General features: G+C 35.6%; 1 protein-coding gene across 2 annotated transcripts in view; it reads left to right on the top strand.

Moving 5' to 3' along the window:
• The window catches only part of ANTXR2 (ANTXR cell adhesion molecule 2), a 153923-nt gene that overhangs the window by 88677 nt on the left and 43132 nt on the right, over window positions 1-22114 (top strand). Inside the window, exons 15-16 of one of the 2 annotated variants that reach the window (XM_037051028.1) lie at window positions 3348-3515; window positions 3768-3848. In XM_037051028.1, coding sequence (XP_036906923.1) covers window positions 3348-3515; window positions 3768-3848 — 249 coding nt within the window. Of the gene's footprint in view, window positions 1-3347; window positions 3516-3767; window positions 3933-22114 lie in introns of those variants that run through there. The other variant, XM_037051027.1, reaches the window with a different exon arrangement.

Here is a 22114-nt window from a genome sequence, read left to right as displayed (position 1 = left end):
CAACTGTTTTTAAGGGTTTGGGGAAAACTATAGAGTTAGACTTTGAGACTAAATGAGAATTGTTTTTTCGTTTGTGCTGATGTTGATGATGATGATACAGCTACGTCATGAACTAACCCTAGTAGATTCATTTAATAAATTTCCTTAGAACTCAGCAACTATATTTCATAAGTGTAGTCCTTTGAAAGTTGAGTCCCTAGAAATGGCACGTTGGGTCAGAACTCCAGTCTAACTAGCTTTGTGCTCTTGTCTGAGAATGGTGTCAGTGAAACTTGGAGGGAAAGTGTGATGGCCATTACCTCTGTGAGCAATATCAGCTGTGGAGGCTAGGCAAGGGAGCAGTAAATGTTAAAATCTGTACTTTCTGAATGGATCTAAAATGTATCCTTCTTATATTTCTATTCTGGTTACTTCTCTGAATTATGATAGTCACACGTTGACTGAACCGTGTATCTTTTTCCATGTTTTATTTTTTCCCTTAAAATGGAGACTTTACAGCTGCAAGGATATGTGTCCTGATTTTAGGATTTTGTAATTCTATTTAGCCATATCTAAAGATTTGAAAAGTTTTAGTTTATCTAGGGGAAGACACTACAATTTGAAAAATGATGTGGACACCAGCCCGCAGTGTCTGAGTCATCATGGATGAAATGAGACATTCACGTGGTGAATGGAAAAGGGTGGAGGAAAAGGGTGGGCGTGGCTTTTCTCTCAAGGAGAGCAAAGGTGTCCTAGGTACACTAAATGATGGTCCTCATTTACTATGCACAGGTTGCTTTAGGTGGTTACCTTTTACAGACACTGAAGGAGTCAATGCCACTAATCACATCATAGAAGATGGATATTTGCAAATGAAAAGGGAAAAGTGGTTGCACCAGGTACACTGGTATAGGAAAGTTTAGCATGGATTTTAGGAAGTTACTTTGCAGTAAATATTTGTGACTGGGGGCTGGGACCACTCCATGCAGAATTGTCTCCTACAGAAAGAGAAGGTCATTTCTCTAGAAAGAGAGCTAAGTATCTAGCTCTAAGATTTTAATGATGTTTAACACAATTTTAACCTCATAAAGAACATTCTAGTACCACTGATCACATTGAAAGATACAGATACATTTTAATGTCTCAATAGAGTCCTATTGAAATTGAAAGTCTGTTCTAAAATTGTAGTAAAAATATCTAAGTAAGCATTATCAAAAAGCTGTGACTAGTTCTTCCTATGAACAGTGATCGTGTGTATTCCTACCAATGAACTCAGGTCATTAAAGTGCTTTAAAGTGTATTTAATCTTTTTTATATTTTTTTAGAAATTGCTTAACTCTGATGAGTCAGGGGGCCCTGGACGGGACTTCCTATTGCTTTTAAGCACTTCACTTAGGTTATCTTTGTCATCTTTGGAAATGTCCTTGGTTTTGGACTTCCCCAATGCTCTGGTTGCACAAAGCCCTCCTCAAGGGGCCACATCCTATTTACATGCTCACACATGAAAAAGTTTGGCTCAGATTTAGCTCTTATTTGTTGTTCATTGTAAAATAAAGAAAATAATCACTTGATCCTGTGGTTTTTCAGTGTCCAAAATTTTCAGGAAATGTAATTTCCTAAAATTTATGGAATTCCCTGAATTTTTTCTCCAAAGCAGTTTTTTCCAGATTTGTCTACCTCAGTGAAAAATTGGTATGTCAACTAACATACTCAGATGAGAGCAGGAACTAAACACTGAGTTACTTTACAAAATCAAGCTTTGCAAAAGTAAGGAAAAGTCATATAATTATTTTACTTCTGAAGACTAAATATTTAAATCACACATTTTGCCTTAATTGAACTTGATGAACAGACATTTCTCCAAGGAGGGCCTTGGAGACATACCGAGGGCCCAGAGACATATGAAAAGATGCTCAGGATCACTAGCCATCAAAGAGATGCAAATTAAAACCACAATGAGGTACCACTTCCCATCAGTCACAATGGCCATCATAAACAAATGAACAAATAAGTGTTGGGGAGTATGTGGAGGAAAACAAACCCTACTGCACTGTTGGTGAGAATGCAGACTGTCACTATGGAAAACAGTATGGAATTTCCTCAGAAAACTAAAAATGAAACTGCCTTTTGACTCAGCAATTCCACTGCTGGGATTATATCCTGAGAACCCTGAAACACCAATCCAAAAGAATTTATTTACCCCATTGTTCATAGCAGCACAAGTTACAATAGCCAAGTGTTGGAAGCTACCTAGGTGTCCATCAGTAAATGAGTAGATCAAAAAACTGTAGTACATTTACGTACTATAGTTAGTACAATGGAATTCTACACAGCAGAGAGAAAGAAGGAGCTCCTTTGTGACAACATGGATGGAACTGGATAGCATTATTCTAAGTGAAATAAGCCAAGCAGTGAGGGACAAATACCATGTGATCTCACCTATAACTGGAACATAATCAACAAAAGAAAAAATCAAACGAAATATAAACAGAGACATTGAAATTAGAACAATCTAACAGTAGCCAGAGGGGTGTGGGAAGGGTACAGTGGGAAGAAGGGTTTTCAGAAACTACTATAAAGGACACATGGACAAAACCAAGGGGGAGGGTGGAAGCAACAGACAGAGGAGGGTTTGGCTTGGGTGTAGGGGAGGGGTGGGGAGGAAATACAGACAACTGTAATTGAACAACAATAAAGAAATTATTTTTAAAAGTTTGGAAGAAACAATTAACTCCTTTGTGTAAAAGACATTTATAAAATGCAAATGTATTTGAAAATTATTAACCTATTTTAGACTGCCAATATTCAAATCCCTGCCCTGCTACTTACTAGCTGTGTGGCTTTGGCCATGTCACGTAACTTCTCTGTGTTTCAGCTTCCTCATCTAGAAGGAAAAATACATTATCCCATTGTATTTTTGTATGGATTAAATGCAGATTGGCACATAGTAAGCACTCAATAAATGCTAATTATTATTACTATCATCTATTTCCTCCAGTGCCATTAGTATATATGGGTCTGTGTTTAGCTGGAACCTCCCTAATCAGAGAATAGGATTACACACTGTCATGCATTTCATATGTAAATTACAAATTAACTCCTTATTTAAAACTGAAGAAATGCTTGCATCAAATTTTAATTGACTCCAGATTTTTACAAAGGGTCTTTTTTTTTTCTGGGATCTTAATGTTAAGTATATGAGTAATGGTGATAAACCTGTTAAAACTCAGAAGAGTAGGAATTTAGAGTTAATCTACCTACTGATCTTTTCACTCTGAAGTGGTTAATTGAAGGACCATTGACTAAATCAGAATTCGTTTTTCTTGGATACTGTATGTCTAACATAGGTTGTTTTATTTGTTTGAAAGGTTCGTTGGGGAGATAAGGGATCTACTGAGGAAGGTGCAAGGCTAGAGAAAGCCAAAAATGCTGTGGTGAAGATCCCTGAAGAAATGGAGGAACCCGTCAGGCCTAGGCCACCTCGACCCAAACCCACATACCAGCCTTCTCAGACAAAGTGGTACACACCCATTAAGGTGACTGTCCAAGTTTTGTGCAATTGAACTGAAATATCCTGGAAAACTGTGACTATCTATAATAGCAGACATTCATTATGCAATGAATGCTTTCTCGACAAGAACCTCCTTTTTTAACTTATTCATTACTTTCATTTATGAAACAAATGAGAGTAGAAAATAAGGCTTTATCTTTTTTTATTTTAACTAATTTATTCAGTTGACAGATGTTGACTATATCTCCTAAGAATTTACAAATCATGTTCCTCGTAGGGTCGGCTTGATGCGCTCTGGGCTTTGCTGCGGCGACAGTACGACCGGGTTTCCTTGATGCGACCTCAGGAAGGAGACGAGGTTGGTGTGTGGGGTTGTGTTGGGAAAGAGCCGATTGCTTGGGTCCATATAATGAAAGCAGTAAAATAATAATTAGAAAGAACTTAAAGCCCTCATTACACTAGAGGAAGGAATTATCATCTCAGGCAAATTCCTGTTACATTGGGTGCTTAACAAATTATTATCTACTAGAATACATCTTCAAGCTGCAGTTTAACACAAATCCCTTTTCAAGTCATACATAAAAAATTATGACCTGTTGTACGCATGCTTTAATAAGACATTCATTGCTTCAGCCTTTGACCTGGACATCACATTCTGAGGTTTTACCAAGTGGGAGGGAGGACAGACTGGGGATTAGGACTGCAGCCTTTCTCTAGCCCTTACTAGCAGTGAGGCCTGGAGAACATGCCTCAGAGCCTCCATTTCTTTAGGTATACGTACGTCATCGCCCTGCCCCCACAGGGTATGTAATCTAATTTCTTGAATATATGAAAGTGTCTTTAAAAGCGTTATAAAAATGTACACATGTATATGCACACATACACATATATGTCAAAATATATAAATACACACTAAAGACACACACGTGTGTGTGTATCCAGTATCTCTGCCAAGGAAGCCTATGGAATAACTGTAGTCTTATAATTTCTTTAATATAGTAGCACTATTTTCTATTGTAGCAATGCAAGAAAAATGGTTTAAACCTTTGAATATATAGCAATGGCAAGTTTGCTTCAGAAACACACTACTGTTACTGATATTAACAGGATCTCTTCCTTATGTGTCAGTAAGTCTGTGACCTTCATTCACTTAAGCTTCAGAGGACCTTAGGGTCCAATAGGCTATGTTTTTAGGGATAACATAATAACATAATTGATGAGATTCATATTTATTTTCTAGTGCCAAGCTGTTATATTCAATGTTATGTGATTCTGTCTTGCTGCTTAAAGTACAAAAATGTCTAAATCTTAAAATTTTACTTCTTTAAGATGGGGGTAATTTTAAAAACATCTGAGTTCAGCCATTTAGGAAAGCCAGTTGAGAAAGTATTCCTGGAATGTTCCCAGCACATCACTTACCCTTTGCTAGGACCACAGGCAGGAGAGAACCAGGTGGCTTATGAAGCAGCCTCTTCATTACCACACCACTGTGGTTAATAGAATGGTCTTCATATCTAATGAGATCTGTGTCCCTGTTTAAATGCCTACATGATTTGGAATTCTGCCTCTGGAACAACATATAACAACTCCACTTACCCTTCAACATGCTAGCCTTTCACTTTATGGTTTAAAATTGTTTTTCTGACATTGGAGTTTTATTCCACTTTAGTTTTCTGTCCCTCCTGTTCCACACTGGTTCATCTGTTCATCATTTTTACCTTTCTAAGTATTAAGTATTGCTAACACTGGAGATGTAGTGTCTACAAAAAAGAAAGCGTTTCCAGAGCTCTTGCCAATACTCTATATATTCTTTTAATGTTCATAACGAAAATGTTTTTAGTCTTTCAACATTCCTACTATTTTTGATTTGTTCAATACTTTTTGAATTATGAATATGTATAAGTAATGGCATCAGGTAATACCAAAGGGTTAACCATAGCCTTTGTTGTTAAGAAACCTGAAATTTGTTTGGGAAACAAGATATATACAAAGAGAATGTTTATTCCAGAATGTGATCTGGGTCATATTATAGGTAGGTATCAAGTACTCTTGAGTGCATACAGCGAGAGACATTAACTTTTCCTGGAGGAATTTGGAAATACTTATTCAAAACCTTAGGCCTTGTACTTTGAAAATGGGTAGGATTTTATCAGGTGGAGATAGATGGAATGAGAAGTGAGCATTTCCATTGAGGAACATCATGAGCAGAGTCCCCAAGGTAGCCAAGAATACAGTGATTTGAGGGTTACTAGATAGTCCAGAGATTGGGGGAAAACCAGAATAAGTTGGCAACAGAAGAGATCTTTAGTTCGGATAAGTTGATATGTTTGGTTTTTAAAACACTCATTCTTGTGTTCATTCAACAAATACTTATCTAGTGCCTACCATGTACTGAGAACTTTGTTTGTTACCAAATAACATTTAGCATCCTTCTTAAATTATAGTGCTGGAATATTCCATGTGTTGCCCCAACTGCTTAAATTTGCACTTATTTTTCCATGATGGAAGACTAACAGTGCTATTATTTTGACCAAGATTTCCCTTGATTTTTAGTAGTTGCACACACTTTCATTTAATATAGTCCCAAAGCCTTCTATTCCAATTCTTGAGGCCAAATTGTTTCAAAATTCAGAAATTTTCAGATTTTAGGGATCTGATATAGTCCATATATTACATTTATGTAAAGAGCATGTCCTGGCCATTATTTAGACATTTTGCTACAAAAGTATTAATTGCTAAAAGTGGATAAATATAGACTATAAGTAGTCTCAAGTTAGCTCAGACCAGGTTTTTACTTGTAAATGAATTTTGATGACAAACTTTGTACAAAAAATTGTTTCCAATTATTTCATATTTCAAAAGTTTAGATAAAAGATAGTAGGCCTTTGCTGTGTGATGAATTGGTTTTTCCACTCTATGTATGCTATCTATGATTTGTTTGTTTTTACTTTAAGCTTAGTAAACATCTATTGTTGATTCAATTAGCTAATTTGCTGCTCTGTCAAATATATATGAATCTAGGTGTTCTTGACACAGTCCAACTTAATCTTTGTTCATAATGCCTATTTTTCATAGATTTACTGGTTCCAACATTTTTGTCACCTGCAAATTTTGTCACTTATTTCAAGCCACTGTTAAAATCTCAGCGTGACCCTCCATGAGAGCTTTTCCCCACAGGCTGACACTCCACAGTTAGCTGGTGTTACTATAGTAAAACTCAGATTACCATTTTATTCATAAGGCTATTTAAGATATTTTGTTAAATTATTTGCTGAATTTAAGGTATAATGTATATTTATGGGTTCCCCCATCCAACCAATGATGCAAAATTATTTGATCATGGAAATCAGGTAACCTTTACACGAGTTGTTCTTTTGCGTCTGCTTTCTTGCCAGTGATCCTTAGAATCTACTTTTTTAGGATGGGGTTTGATATAAAGTCTGTAGTTATTGACTTATAACCTTTTCCTTTCAAACAACTTGGGAAATCTTTTCCCTCCTGCCTTCTTTGTTTATTTCCCATTTCATTTTTCATGTTTCATAAGGACTATTAAGAATATTTGTTTCTGTGAATTCCACATCATCAACCAGGTTCTCAATGTTTGATAGAATGAATTCCAATGTAAACTTCCCCTCCCACAGAAATATAACCTGACTTTTTCAGAGATTAAATGATAAACTTAGCAAGAATCATGTCAATACTTTAGCAGAATTAGTGTTGTGTATACTGATAATTTAGAATAACTGAAGAGTTCCAATTTTTGCATGTTTAGATCATATTTCAGAAAATCAGCATACAGCTTTGGTTACAAGGTCTCTAGAATGCTTTCCCCTACCTTCAGTCCTTTTTTCCTTCCTTTCTTCTATCCATCTTTTTCCTTCTTTGTCTCTTAAATACAGTTATCTCCACTATGCTCTCATTTTCAGGGTTTCTAATTCCTTATATCAATTAATGCATTTCTTACATACTGTGCCATTTTTTGGGGGGGGGCTTCATTTGAATGACTGAAGACTTTTAGTTTTGCTATTCTTATCCTAATGAACATATTAAGTATCATTACTGACAAGACCTACCATGTAACTCTGTGATACTTGTGCTGAAACAAATCTACACCTATCAGAGGACAACTAATTATAGTGAATATTTTGATGGATTTGACTTAAAAATCTTCACAATAACTGACACACATCAAATATTAGCCAAAAGAGTCATATTTAATTATTTGTTTAAATAAAGTTACAATTGCATGGTGCAGTGGCCTAATCTTACGGAGACTCCATCTCACAAATTTTATTTTATAAGATGGGAGAATATAATATTTCTTAGATTCCAGTACTTTGTGCTTTAGAGTATTTTTCATTTGAGAAACCTTAAGTAATTTACCTAGTACGAAAATGTGGCTCCAGAGGTAGAGTGAGAATCAGCAAGTAGCACTGGGCACAGTTCATTGTGACGTATGACAGAAAATGGGATGACTTGCTTTGGTAGCGCTTTTATCTGTTCATGAGAAGAAGACCATGGTTCTCTGTTACCTCCTACTTGTGGGTAGTTAGTTAAGTCCATAAAAAATGAACTGCCTGAACTCCATGTTTTTCACTAAATTTGCTTGTATATATTTGTCTCATAAGATTACATGGGGTAAAGAAAATTTTACATTTAGGAAACTGGGATGTCCAAGTGGCAGCGTTCTCTTCTTCTCTGGCTCTTGGTGTTGTGTTTTCTCGGTGGCCAGGGTATAATCATTGAGTGAGAAAATTAATCTTGGAGTTGTTTTGATTGTGTTTTCGTTAACCACACTCACTTGTGACAGGGCTCCACAAGGATAAGGAAGGGTAAAACCTTGTCCTCAGCTATTTTCCCCGAAAACAAACCAGTTCTGGGTTAAACCTAGTTAAGCACTGAACTCAGACTACTCATGAAAAATTGTATACAGGTATATATGTTCACACACCCTTGCACATGAGATGTTCCATGTCCTCTGAAACCAGTTATCAATTTTATATCGCAAATCTATTTTTCCCATTAAACTCTTTCATTAAATATTAGGAAATTTGTCAGTAGTATGGTGTTAGTTTAGATCAGTACACTGACTCCCCCTGAAAGGTTTGCCTCTGAACATCAAATAATTTACTGGAACAAAAGTTGTTAGCCATTCAAGGTCAATTCTTTTTAAAAGAAAGTTTATCAACATGTAAATTGGCGAATAACTTTTGCAAATAATATTGTTATTTTCCTGTACTCATAAAGGCTGGTGTGTGTCCACTATTGATTATGCTCCTTATGAAGTAGTTGTGTAATGGTGTAGGAGCTGTGTATGTAAATGTGAAGCAAGTTGTGTGTTGTAGGAATTAGATAGACTTTGGGGGAAATTATTTTAAATAGTCGGAATTGAATGCAGTTTGTTTTATACTGTCAAGAAACAAATGAGAATGCTTTCATGTCTGCATTTTTAAAGGAAGTAATAGTCACGCTTTCTCAAAAAACAAAAAAGAACAAAACTTGATGCTGCTTAGGAGACAATAAAACGCAATTATCTTCAGGCTGTGGCTGGTGGTTCCAAAATAACAGAACCTCTGCCTAGTCAGGGGTACGATTTCTACCTTGGAAAACAATCTTGTCATCTATTTATAAATTGTTTACTGCATATTCTGCCTCTTGAGAGTGCGGTTTAATAAACAAATCAGCCAACATATAACGTAGAACTAAACCCAGAGCCACGCACATTTATTCTGCAAGTCAAATACTCTCTTTTTATGGCTCAGAGGCCGCACTGGGCTCATTTGCAGAATTCACTCCTGAATTGAAGTCCTTGATCAAGTAATTGAAGTTCAGGCATAAAGTATCAAAGCGGTGCGAGCAATCTCTCCGTCCCTGGCTCCCAATACCTTCCCGCGCTGCCAGCGCCAGCCGAGGTGGCGCTCCGCGCTGCGCGCACACCAGCCACACACAGGCTTTGATTGTAGCTGCAACTCCTCGGAGTCATGAATGTTTCAGCGCCCTCGCGTGAGGTGTGGGCCGCGTGGCCAGGTGTAAGCTAGCAGGTTGTCCCCGACATCTGTTTGCAGCGGCCGAGGCGGCCTCCCCAGCCAGCGACGAGAGGCAGGATTGTCAGCGGAGGTAGTTGAGAGCGGCAGAACCGTTTTGGTCTCACTCGCTGCCTGGAGGCCCGAAACACACAAAGGTAGGCGTAGGGGTGGACACAGCTGTGCTCCCAAACTTGCCTTAGGCGCAAATAAAGAGATCTAATGCAGTTTGACTCCATTGCGGTGGGGAGACAGGGACAGAAAGTCACTTCAGAGACACCTTAACGCTGCAACATCTGCCGCCAAGTTTCCAGGGAGTGACGGGGGACAGCAGGTACCGATCAAAGTTGCCACATAAACAACCTCCATTAAGCTGTGGACTCTTTTGAAGGGCCTCCATCAAACAAGCTGGAGTCCGCAGCAGGAGTTTGTTTGGTTTTCAAAGCACTGTTCTGTTTTTGCAATAACAAGGTAATTTATAAATGATGCATCACCACGCGTCCTCCTTTGTTTTTTTTTATTTAAATTTATTTGTAAAGGGAGAGTTAGAGAAGCAGAAAGGCAAAGAAAGGGGAAAACCTAGCACTAGTTTTGGAGTTGTTCCACAAACCCATTAAATCTCTGAGGAGCTTCTTGGCTGTAATCGAGGTTACGTTAACCTTCAGGCCAGGAGCTCTCACTCAGCAGTAAGCAGACGCAAATTTATACACTGGAGTGGAAGACTCCTAGTAATAGTAACACCCGTGAAGTACACCCACTGTTTGTTTTTAAACTTATATCACAGGGCTTCTTATGACATGGAGACAAAATGTAATTAGATTTTTTAAACATGGGTATACTACTCCTTTAGTAAAACGAAGTTTAGGAAATTGCACTGACTTTGATTTTTTTCATTTTGTGCCTGTAACTGGTTATTTAAAATAACATTTGAAGTCGAAAGTAAGAAATACATGTTAAAGGCAGCATTTTTGAGGGGTTTTCCCCCCTCTACCATCTAGATTCACCCACAATTTTTTGAAATGTGTGTATTTTTCTCTGGGAATAATTGTGCATACACATATTTGACATAACAGAACTGGTTAAGATATTATTGTGACAAGTAAAGCTCCAGGTATGGTGAGGTAGAAACTGTTATCGTTGAGAAATGTAGGCTCCCTCCCCTGAGGAACTGTCCCCTTGATCAGCGTTAGATGAAAGAAAGCTGCTCACTCAAAAGCGTCCTTTGGAGTGGTAGTAGCCGGGGAACCATGTCGTGGGGAGAGAGGCCAGTAAGTGACAAAGTTTTCTTCAGCTAGTGGTGAAATAATCAATAGGAGTGCATGGTAAATTTCCATTTAAGCTGAACTTACTTTGTTGAGATTACTTTTGTTAAGTATGCAAATACAATTTTAATTTTTTGAAAAGATTAATGGTAGCTACTCAAAAAAAATGTCTATTCTGACAGAACCCAGTGTTAGTCTTCAATGTTTACAAAACCTACAGAAAAGCATGTAAACACGGGGCAGGGGCGTTTAAAGGCCCCAGAGTGGCCGGACGGTCTCAGTGGCCCGTGATCTCGGGCTGGCGCTCCTCTTCACGTCTCTAGTTCTAGATTTATGTTCATCCTTCTGCCAGTGCCGCTTTTGAGCTCTTGTGCTCAAAATAGTCTGGCCTCACACTCTTCAGTGTGGCTTCTTCAGTGAGTGGAACAAACCCTCCCATGAATCACCCTGAACTTCTTCATGCTGACAGGTCGCCCACTGCTTGGTAGTGTCAACCACTTCACCTTCAGACTGAATGGACGTCCTGATAGCACAGACTTTATGCCACAGGGCCTTTAGGTTCCCCATCCCGTATGTAAAATATAAACCATTTATGGGTGTTTCTGAACAGATTGAAACCTTCACTCAAATGATTTGATATTTCAAATGTTTTTGGTGCTTGGAATTATGCTGCTAATCACTGCATTCTTAAGCTTAATGTTTTGGTTCTATCTAAATACAGAGTGGGGCAAATATAAGCTTACAGTTGTGAATATGTGAAACAGAGTTTAGTCTATTATTATTTATTAATTATTATATTATTTTCCATACGAATAACTGTAAACCTACTTTTGCCTCACCCTATATTTTGACTCGTATAGCTGAACTTTGTTAATAGATTGTAGGGACTGTAAGAAAATCCTTGCTGTTAGCTTGAGTCAGTCTAATTGCACACAAAATGCCCACAGTGCATACCTTACCTTTTCCGCTCTTAAAAATTGGGTTGGCCAAAAAAGTGTGTTTGTTTTTATCCGTAAGATGGCTCTAGTAGCACTTAGTTGTCTTAAACTTCATTAGAAACAATTTTGTTAGCTTGTGTTGTGACAGCTGTCATATCACCATGTATTTGAAAAAGCCTTATCAAAATTGGCAAATTTTGTGTAGCTGCTTTAATATTGAAGATGGATGAAAATAAGCAACATTTTCAGCATATTGTGCTTTATTATTTTAAGAAAGGTAAAAACACACAAAGAGATTTTGTGCAGTGTGTGGAGAAGGTGCTGTGACTGATTGAATGTGTCAAAAGTGGTTTGTGGAGTTTCATGTTGGAGATTTCTTGCTGCGTGATGCTGCATGGTCAGGTAGAACAATTGAAGTTGATAGCAATCAAACTGAGACATTAATCGAGAACAATCAATGATGTACCACGTGGGAGATAGCCAACTTACTCAAAATATCCAAATCAATAAAGTTATTGGTGAAGATAAAAAATGTATCTTTTATTTTACAGGGGAAACTAAACAGACTTTTTGGCCAATGCAACAGTAGAGAAAAATGTCAGTTTTTTAACTGTAAAGTGATTGCTTGCCTTTTATTTCTGTGAGATCTGAAACTTCACATGGTTCTTGAAGCCAATTATGATGTTGCATCACTGGGAGGGAGGACCTCCCTCTAGACTTTTCTGTCCTTTATGTTATTGCTAGTGTCTTTCATTCTTATTGTTTATTGTCTTTATATTTCATGGTATCCTTAAAATACTGTACATATCCTATTTAAATTAGTAGAAGTAATTATTAACTTTGGTTTATATGTACTTGAAAAATAAATTTCTATTAGAATAACCCACATCATGAGCATGCCCTTTTCATTACAGTACCACTTACTATATGTGTGTATATGTGTATAATGATTAATATAAATATCTATTTCTATAGAACATATTTTTCTCAGTTTGTATGTCATCAACTAATGTCTATTTCAGTGGAAAATAATAAATTTATGACATACAGTGCTTTTTTGATAATACTTCTTAACTTAAATAAACCCATTTCTTTAATTTTTTTAAATTTTTTAAAATTTAATTCTTATTCAAGTACAGTTTTCTGTTTTATTCATTTCTTAATTAAAGTATATACTAGTATTTTTTGGTTGAAATGGATCAGCAACCTTTTGATAAGTGAGAGACAATATATTATACTATACCATATATAGTATATATGGTATATTATAATACTACGTAGTATATATTATATATAGTGTACTATAATACATTAGTGTAAATAATGATTATTTGCATTCTCTTTTTAAATTAATGCACTGATATTAGAAATAAATTCTTTTTCATTATCAATGAGCTTTGGCACACTAACAGAATACTTTAACAATATCAAAAATTAACATTGGTAGTCCAGGGCTAAGCACATTATTTTCTTAGGCTCAACATACAATTTTGATGGAGAGCACCTTGAAGTCATCAATTAAATCATCCAATTCAGAGCAGAAATGTCAGCACAGATACAATTCTTAATCTTTATTTTCCTGTTTGCATGTATTTTATGTATATTCTTTACATAATTTTAGAGGATTAAATTAATATTTAAATAACTTTACAATATCTAATAATTTACCAAAATATATATTATTCTGCATATATTAAGTATTCAGTTTTCAATTTAAAGTTCAGAGGACTCATTCCAAGTAAGACAAAGTAATAAACTGCAGACAGTTTATTATTTTAACAGAGTACGTTATGATGGTGCCTTTCTGTCTACCTGTCCCCCATGTGTAAGTTCAGTTTAAGGAAACTGTCATAGCTCAGTTAAGGAAATTGGCTTAAGTAGGAATCTTTTACTGCCCCCTTATTCTTAAAAATGAATTTATATTAACACATTTTACAAATATATACTTTTAAAGAGAAATAAATGCCTTCTTGGGCTAAACATGTTTAATATCCTTTTGTTCTAAATAGGACACTAGGATTTTATGTAATAATAAGCATTTATAATATCTAAGCACATGTTTTGTTTGAATCAAAATTAGAGATTTCTAACAGTTTTTTTTTTAAATCAGGCACTATTTCTTGCTTACAATAAATTTTTCTAGGAGAGCCATTTCCTGATGCTGATGATTTCTGAACAGAGTTTATTATGAATTCAGTATATTTCATTCACTTAGCATGAAGAACCCTAGTGAGAACTGTATAGACACAGATACACATGGGGTTATATGGGTTTGTGTCTACATGCATATAACATCATATCATATATCATATCCTATCATATACTGTATCATATCTTAATTGCCTAAAAGAGTTAGTAAGAAAATATGTAAAACATGTTTTAATAAAGATTTGAATAGCATATACGTGTGTACACACACACGTGCGTATACACACACAGGGCATAAAGGTAAAAGTTCTAGAGAAACAAGCATTTGCTCTCTGGTTATCTTTCTCTAGCTGTGATGTATCCCCTTTCTCGTACTTTCTAACATAGGTTGATTTCCTAAAATTCAACCTTCGGTCTTATGTTCTCACATCCTACTTTTCTGGAGGGCACTAGGCTTTCACTGTTCCGTTCTCCTCATTCGGCCCCTCATTTTTTGGTAATCTGCCCTCCCTCCTGACCTCTACTTGCATGTTTCCCGAAGCTTACATGGATTTTCCTTTTGTACATTCTGTTGTCACCACACTATCTGTGTTTAAATGGATTACCATGTTCCTTACCTGTAGCTGTCAGATTTTAACTTTTCTCTGTTACTGTCTCTCTCCTTCACCTGTTGTATCTAAGCTAAGGCCCAGCAGACTTCATGGTTCCCATAACTCAGTGAGCAGGGTCTTTAACTTCCTCATTCTGGGTCTGATGTCTTGTGCCAAAAAGTCACAAGATTTCCCCGTGATGTGTACAAGATGTTGATTGATTGAAGGGAATTATGCCTATTAATTCCCCTCTTAATATTATTATAAGTGATTAAAAATAAAAATGAGAAATTGGACTCTAGTGATTCTTAAGAGAGATGTCATTTTGATATTATATTATTTAAATGTTTTTATTATCAGGACTTATAATTTTACCTTCATGATTCTACCCTGAAACTAAGCTACTTGAGAAGATTAAGACATCAGAGCAATTCTTAAATTGACAAAGTTGAATTATTTCTTATAAAGATATGGCTGAGGATGCTGCTACATAAAAAATGTTATTTAAATAGAGCAAAGATTTATCATTTTTCGAGGATGATTAATTTTTAATTTATAATTAAATCTATTAAATGTTTTCTGAGTTAAAAAGCATGACACAATCATTTTCCTTAGGTTGAATTCTGAGTAGGTGAAGGCTTATAATTTTCATTAATTCTCTATCAGGATACATTTATTTTGTTGCTTGTAGTTGAATTCTTCTCACCTTTTCTAAAGCAGATTTAATCTTTGTTTCCTATTAGATCAAAGAAGAGTTTTCAGTGACTGAATTTCTTGTGAGATATGTATTTATCCCAGTGAAATCATATGTTATGTCGATTTCTTGCATAAGCATCTTCTGTGCAGGTGTATTCGTGGCTTGTGCTAGCTCTTCGTGTCTCCTTAGTCCAGTCTGTGGAAATGCTGGTTCTTCTCAACCAATAGTGAGAAAAGGGCTGAAGATTGGATTCTGTTCCTAGTCTCTGGAAGAGGTGTGATGGCTTCATCTGCCCTCTGAATCCAGATTTATGAACTAGTCCTGTGCTCTTAACTAGATTAGTCCCCTTTTCATTAACTACTTAAAGAGGGGCAGCTGTCTGAGCTGTTGGTTGTAAATTTGCTAATGTCTTCTTCGTTAATCTCAGATACAAATGGCAGCAGATAACAGGATCAAAGTTTCAGGACCTTCAGTTTTAACAGCCTGAAATGAGCATGGAAGGGTCAGGGAGTAGGGAATTGAAGAGATGGGAGGAAGTGTTACTTTGGGGAAAAGGGGATGACTTCTGTCATTAATCTTAATTAATTGCCAAGAGTTTTAAATCTAAGTTATTAATACTGAAGTTAAGCCCTTAATATACTGTTCATGTGTTAGCATCAGATGTTCTTTTATGAGATAAGAGGTTTACGAGGGAGGGGAGAGAGAGAGAGAGAGAGAGAGAGAGAGTGTGTGTGTGTGTGTGTGTACTTTACATAAATATTTTCATTTACATCTATCAGCTATTTCCCTGGGTTAATATTCAGGCCTTCACCTTTTAACAGTGACTGTAAGGCAGTTAGAAATTATAGACAAGTAACAATAAATCCAAATAAAATCCCTGGGTATAGCAACAGCAGTAAATCTGAGCAATATTACTTTCATGGTTACCAGAATATAAAATACTTCACTGAAGAGGAAATGTCAGATTAGAGAGTGAAATAGAAGGAGAGAGAGTCAGGAGCTAGTAAGGAGAAATGAAGAGAAGAACAAAGAAAAATAAATGAAGAGTGGGGAAGAGAGATTATTCTGAAAAATATGAAGGCGTAGGAGAATGAACTGTTTATTTAAATAAGCTACAAACTATATGCTTGTAACGTGGCACATTTCACTGTTGCAAACTTAATCATTTGGAATTAAACAAACTGAACGTTGAGATGACTAAGTAGTCTTCTTAAAATCTCTCTTCTTTTTCCTCTCCCCTGATGGCTGTTCCATGCGTGTTTGTGGGTTTAAACTCCCTTCGCTGTTAAATATGTTATCATTCTGAGATACTTTTCCATGTGAAATTGTAATCAACTGTATTAATTATAAGCACTTTGGCTACAAAAAATGTCTTGTAATTCTTCACGGGGAAATCTTTAAAAAGCAGATAAAGCTCAAAACTTCAGAAATATGACTTCAAGCTTGTATCTCACGTTCTCCATATATTTGGACAAAATTAAAAGAAAATTCCTATAGTGAAAGCATACAATAATTAGTTTAGAGCTTACTGAATTTTTTAGTTTTTACCTGTATATCTTACTTTTGATGACTGTAACCTGCATTTCAGTGCAGGTTAGAATCAGTGGCTTAAATATCATTGTCCACAAATTTAAAATGCAAATTCAGCTTTCAGTTATATATTTCTTCTCTACAGCATTTTTCTCCCATTTATGGTCAGTTTTAAATGTAAATAAAAGAAACATGAAAATGAAATAGTGCTCATTTATTTTATTTTTTCACATAGTAACTAATTATTGGAGAGAATGAAAATATCCGCAGGTGTCAAGAGCTTAGATTTTAACTAATAAGCAGTACAGATCCAGCAAAATGTTGGAGCCAGAGACATGATCAAGTGGAATTAGAATTAGGCTCTCGGAAAGTTTGCAAATAAATGTATGACAGAAGTAGAAATAATACGTGTAGCTTAGCTGGTATTGATGTTTTTATCTTTGTATGTAGTCTTTCACCATGAGCCACAAAAAGAATAACATAAAATGATGATATAGCAAGTTTGGGTGGATTATCCTGTTGTTAAGTCATTTATTAGATAAAATATCATTTTTCCCCATTAGAAATTTCACCTTGTTTTTTTCTTTCTTAAGAACATCAATTCAAGTTCATTAGCTAAAAAATGTCAGAGATTTATGGCTTCAGATTTATTCAGATTTATTCATGGGGTCTCTTTTACTTCTTAGACATGTTTAGATAGATAACTGAAGCTCAGGCTTACTGCAGATTTATATGTGAATGCATGTGTGTGTTCATATGTATGTGCATGCATTTACATATGAGTGGCTGTTTATGTGTGTGATGGGAGGGTCAGAGCATCGTACTTGCTAAACAACTCATAATTTTGCAAAAGAGAGAACCATTTATTTTATAGGAAAGATTTAGGACTCAAATTCAGGAAACAGTTGTTGAGCACCTATTATTCTTAGGTATGTCCAACTCTTAACAATGTTAAGAGATAGGTGTGATATAACTCCCATCTTACAGATGAAGAATATGAGACCCAGAGATGCTTTGTGAATTTCCCAAGGTTACATTGCTCAAAGGCAACAAAGCCTAGATTCAAACCCAGGTTTTTTTCATTTCCAGTTTAGTGAGTGCTCCATTGTGCTATACAGTCCTTTTGCAGTGTGACAGTGTATTCTTCTCCCTCTTCAGTCAATAACTGACTGAATTAGGGCTATTTTATACGTAGAGAACTACTTTTAAAATTTCGTTTCTGAATCTGATTTTTCTGTAATGAAGTTATTAATTTTGTGTCCATGTCTATTGATAAGTTAATAAATCATATCATCAGGTGTTCAGAATGCGTGCATATTACATATATTTAATTTTATATTTAATATTGACTTAATATGATATATATTTAATTCTGCATGCATGTATAAACAAAAGGCAGCATTTAGAAGTGGCAATAAATTCCACAGAAAGTTCATTTGCATCACAAAGGACCTTAGAAGTTGCACAATGCAACCCCTTCTGAAGGATGAACTAACTTTCATATTCCAGGAATTGCAAGTAGTTTTCTAGACTGGAGCAAGAAACTGGTAGCTGGGGAGGTAAGCTGTGGTAGGATGGCAGAATTACAAATATTCCTAATGTCCTTGGTGGCATACTGGTAAGATCCCTACATTGAGAGTCATAAAACTTGGGATTCACTATGATCATCGATTATCTTGAAACCCGGCACAAATTTCCTCTTCTGTTTCATTTTCACTTTTCTCATTTGTATATAGAAAAATAAATAATCACAAAAATACTTTTGAATTTTAGCAATTGTGTTATTTTATATAATTCCAACCAAACCAGCTCTATGAAAATGGCATTTTTTCTGCTAAGTTCACTTGGATGAGGCCAGGACCTTGTGCTTTGCCCTTCAGACATGGGCTTTTTAATCGTTTTTGATGGGCGAAGGAATTTTTGTAGGTAGAAGTTGGGTCATTGTTTACAAGTCTGTTTAAATTCATACTTTTTTAGTAATTAGATCTCATGAGGCCACCAGTAAATAATAAATGCATATCAACCTTTTACGAGTTATGCTAAAAATTACAAAATGGCATATAACTCTCACAGTATTCTGGAATGTGTTTGAATATTATAACAATACAACATATCCCTAATGGATATTTGCTATAATTATGCTTAAAATAAATTGGAAAGACTGGAAGAAAATATGGAAAAAAATAAACAGATTAAAAGAGCCACATATGGAAGAAAATAAACATTAAAAGAGCAATATACTTAAAATTGATTCCAGTTTTGTCTTTATCAGATTTGTCTACTTCTTGCTGCTTTTCTTCTGTCAGAAGAAAAGAAGATATTAATGTGTGATATTAGATTATTTCCATTGTTATTTTGGTGTCTTGCAGCTTGCTGCCTGATGTCACAACTGCAAAATAATTTAAACTCAAAGTTTATCTTATTTAATACCGGTATAAACAATGAAGTACTAATGTGTCCCTGTCTGTGTTCCATGGAAGTACATATAGAATACGGAGCTCCATGGGACTGTTCTACTATGGGCCACTCTGAAGTTGATTTTCCAACTTGGCCCAGCAGCAGTAGACAAATGTTAAATGAAAATCCATCACTTTGTAAATCAGCTGAATACACTCTTGGTTAAGTGGTGTGTGTGTGTGTGTATGTGTGTGTGTGTGTGTGTGTGTGTGTGTAGACAAGCCACACTGGTGGTAACGTCTACCCTTTAAATATTTTTAACATAAACCTCTAAGAAAGTTAGAATGATCTCACTCTTACTCATTTAGATAAAAGTATATTTTAGATATTATAAATAGAAAAAAGTCTGAGTTAATATTATTTTAATCACAAATTCTTAGTCCATTAATGTTTCAAATGTATATCAGAAATATTTCATTACAAATAAAATGTGGATGGAAAGACTAACCTGTTATTGGGAAATGCAGGGATCCTGCAAGACATGGAAACAAAGAACCTTTAACGTTATTCTTTAAAGAGTACAAAAATCAGGAAAGACCTCATTGTGGCATTTACCTTAGATAATTACACTGATGTCAGGACAGTGTGAGGAGCCAAAGCTATGACAGCCAGCATAGGAAGTCAAAACTTGAGGAATATACTTAACTAAAAAATTTAGAGCATAGTTTATGGAAGTCAGCATACATTATTGTCATCATTAATTTCATCATTAATAATGAAAACCCAACATAATCTATGGAGCAGCAGCTGTGTACCAGCAACTCTACTAGTGATCCTACATACGTTAGTTTAATTCTCAAAACAACTACTGGCAAAGTGCTTTCATTCCCATTTTGGGGGTTAGAGAACCGAGGCTCAGAAAGGTCAGGTAAGTTGCCAGGGTCCTGCAGGGAATTCGTAGTAAGTGCATTAACTTTGAGCTTTAAATAGTTTATTGGGGATTTTAGTTAGTCACTTAAATTCTGCTTTAATTTATGTTTTGAAATTAATTAGCCAGATATACAGGAAATGTATCACAGTTTAGAATTCATGGTTTTCGTTGTGAACGAGTATGAACAGTGAAATTAATGGAAAAGGCCAATTTAGAAATGGGTATTACTAGTAAACTCTTTAAATAACATATGAATCACTAGTGATATTTAAATGTAGAATATCCAAAACGTAAATGTTAAGTATTTTTATCAATCACATTGTTATAAATATTAGAGTTAAAAATTATCTGTGAATTTATTTTCCTGCAACTACAGATATTATGCAGAAATCAAGGCCTAGGAGTGGTTATAAAACATGTATTTTCCTTAAAAAGAAAATGAGATACATATAATTAGTGGGAGAAAACAAATAAACAGGTTACTTAATATTGACTTTTTAAAAATCGATGTTCTTTCTTTTTTAAAAAAAGATTTTATTTATTTTCAGACAGAGAGGAAGGGAGGAGAAAGAGAGGCAGAGAAACATCAATGTGTGGTTGCCTCTCATGTGTCCCCCAATGGGGAGCCTGGCCTGCTACCCAGGCATGTGCCCTGACTGGGAATCGAACCAGGAACCCTCTGCTTCGTAGTCCAGTGCTCAATCCACTGAACCTCACCAGCCAGGCCACGATTGTTCTTTCTAATGTGTAAAATCAGACTGGAAAGAAGACTTCTGTCTGGAGGCTAAGATGATGACAAAATCCCAGATTACAGTTTCCAAATGTGCTTCGTATCAAAACCCATATTCACTATGGAAAAGTCAAAATTTTTGGTTCAGGATAGTGTTGACACAGTCATATAATTTATTGTTTATAATTCCTCTTAAAATCTGGTTTTCAGAATATTTCATCATTTTAGACTTCAGTTAAATGTATTCTGAATTTACTGTTTATTTCCTCAATCATTCTCTCTTGCTTGAGCTCTCATTTTGATCTATGGAGCAACCGATTCCACTTGTCAAATGTATACCCTTGATCTAGCTGCAAATAGTGTGCCCAACATTATCCTAACAAAACTCCCTTACTGAGGTGGTTTGTCAGGTGTCTTTTCAGGTACATTAGTGAAATTTCAGGCAAATGGGCTGCTGCCCATTGCATTTAAAACAAATCCTTAGTATGTAAGTGATGGGAACTGAATGTTGAACATCCAAAGGCCTCTTCAGTCTGTCTGCTATCAGCATAATGGTTTACAGTGTATATGTGTGTTCCCTCTGTTTCTTAATTTCACATGCAGTGGGGGAGGGCAGTGTTCCCTTATGATAAAGCTGTCTGTGATTGGGGCATTCTGAAAGACTTCACATCATGACCTGCTCACATTATCATCATTATTGTTGTTATTATTTTAATGAGAAAATACCCCTTTACCAAATTGTAAGATGTCTCCTTTAATCCCAGGGTATCATTCTGTGTATTCTCTCTCATATAGGAATGCTAATATCAAAATTAATAATAAACAGACCAAAACGTATAGACCCATAAATACAGAGAACAAATGGATGATTCGGGATTGGAAAGAAGATGAAGCAAATTAAGTTACACATTTCCAGTTAAAAATAAATCATGGATGTAATGTATAGCATAGGGTTAGTTAAAAAATATTAAAATAACTTTGTATGGTGGCGGAGGTCATTAGATAACGTGGTGATACCTTCATAAAGTATAAATGTTGAATCACCATGTTAGACACATAAAACTAACACATTATAGGTTACTATATTCATAAATTATCAGATAGTTTCTCTCTTATGAATCAAAAGCAGCATAGGTTTTAAGGGGTTTTTAATTAGAAATTTCATCCGGTCCTCTCTTTGGTCTAATGTTCGTATTTTCTTACTCTGCCATTTTTTGAAATATATTTTATTTAATGTGCTTTTATAGTTGTCTCAATTTTCCCCCAATCCTCCCCTCCACCCGATATCCCCTCACTCCTTCAGCCAATCTTCTCCCCATAGTTCATGTCTACAGGTCAGGCATGTAAGTTTTTTGGCTACTCCATTTTTTGTTCTTAG

The sequence above is a fragment of the Sturnira hondurensis genome, unplaced genomic scaffold, assembly GCF_014824575.4.
Source record: "Sturnira hondurensis isolate 20B ecotype Veracruz unplaced genomic scaffold, ASM1482457v3 Scaffold0007036, whole genome shotgun sequence".
Classification (NCBI taxonomy): Eukaryota; Metazoa; Chordata; class Mammalia; order Chiroptera; family Phyllostomidae; genus Sturnira; species Sturnira hondurensis.
This window is presented reverse-complemented; position numbering and strand designations above follow the sequence as displayed.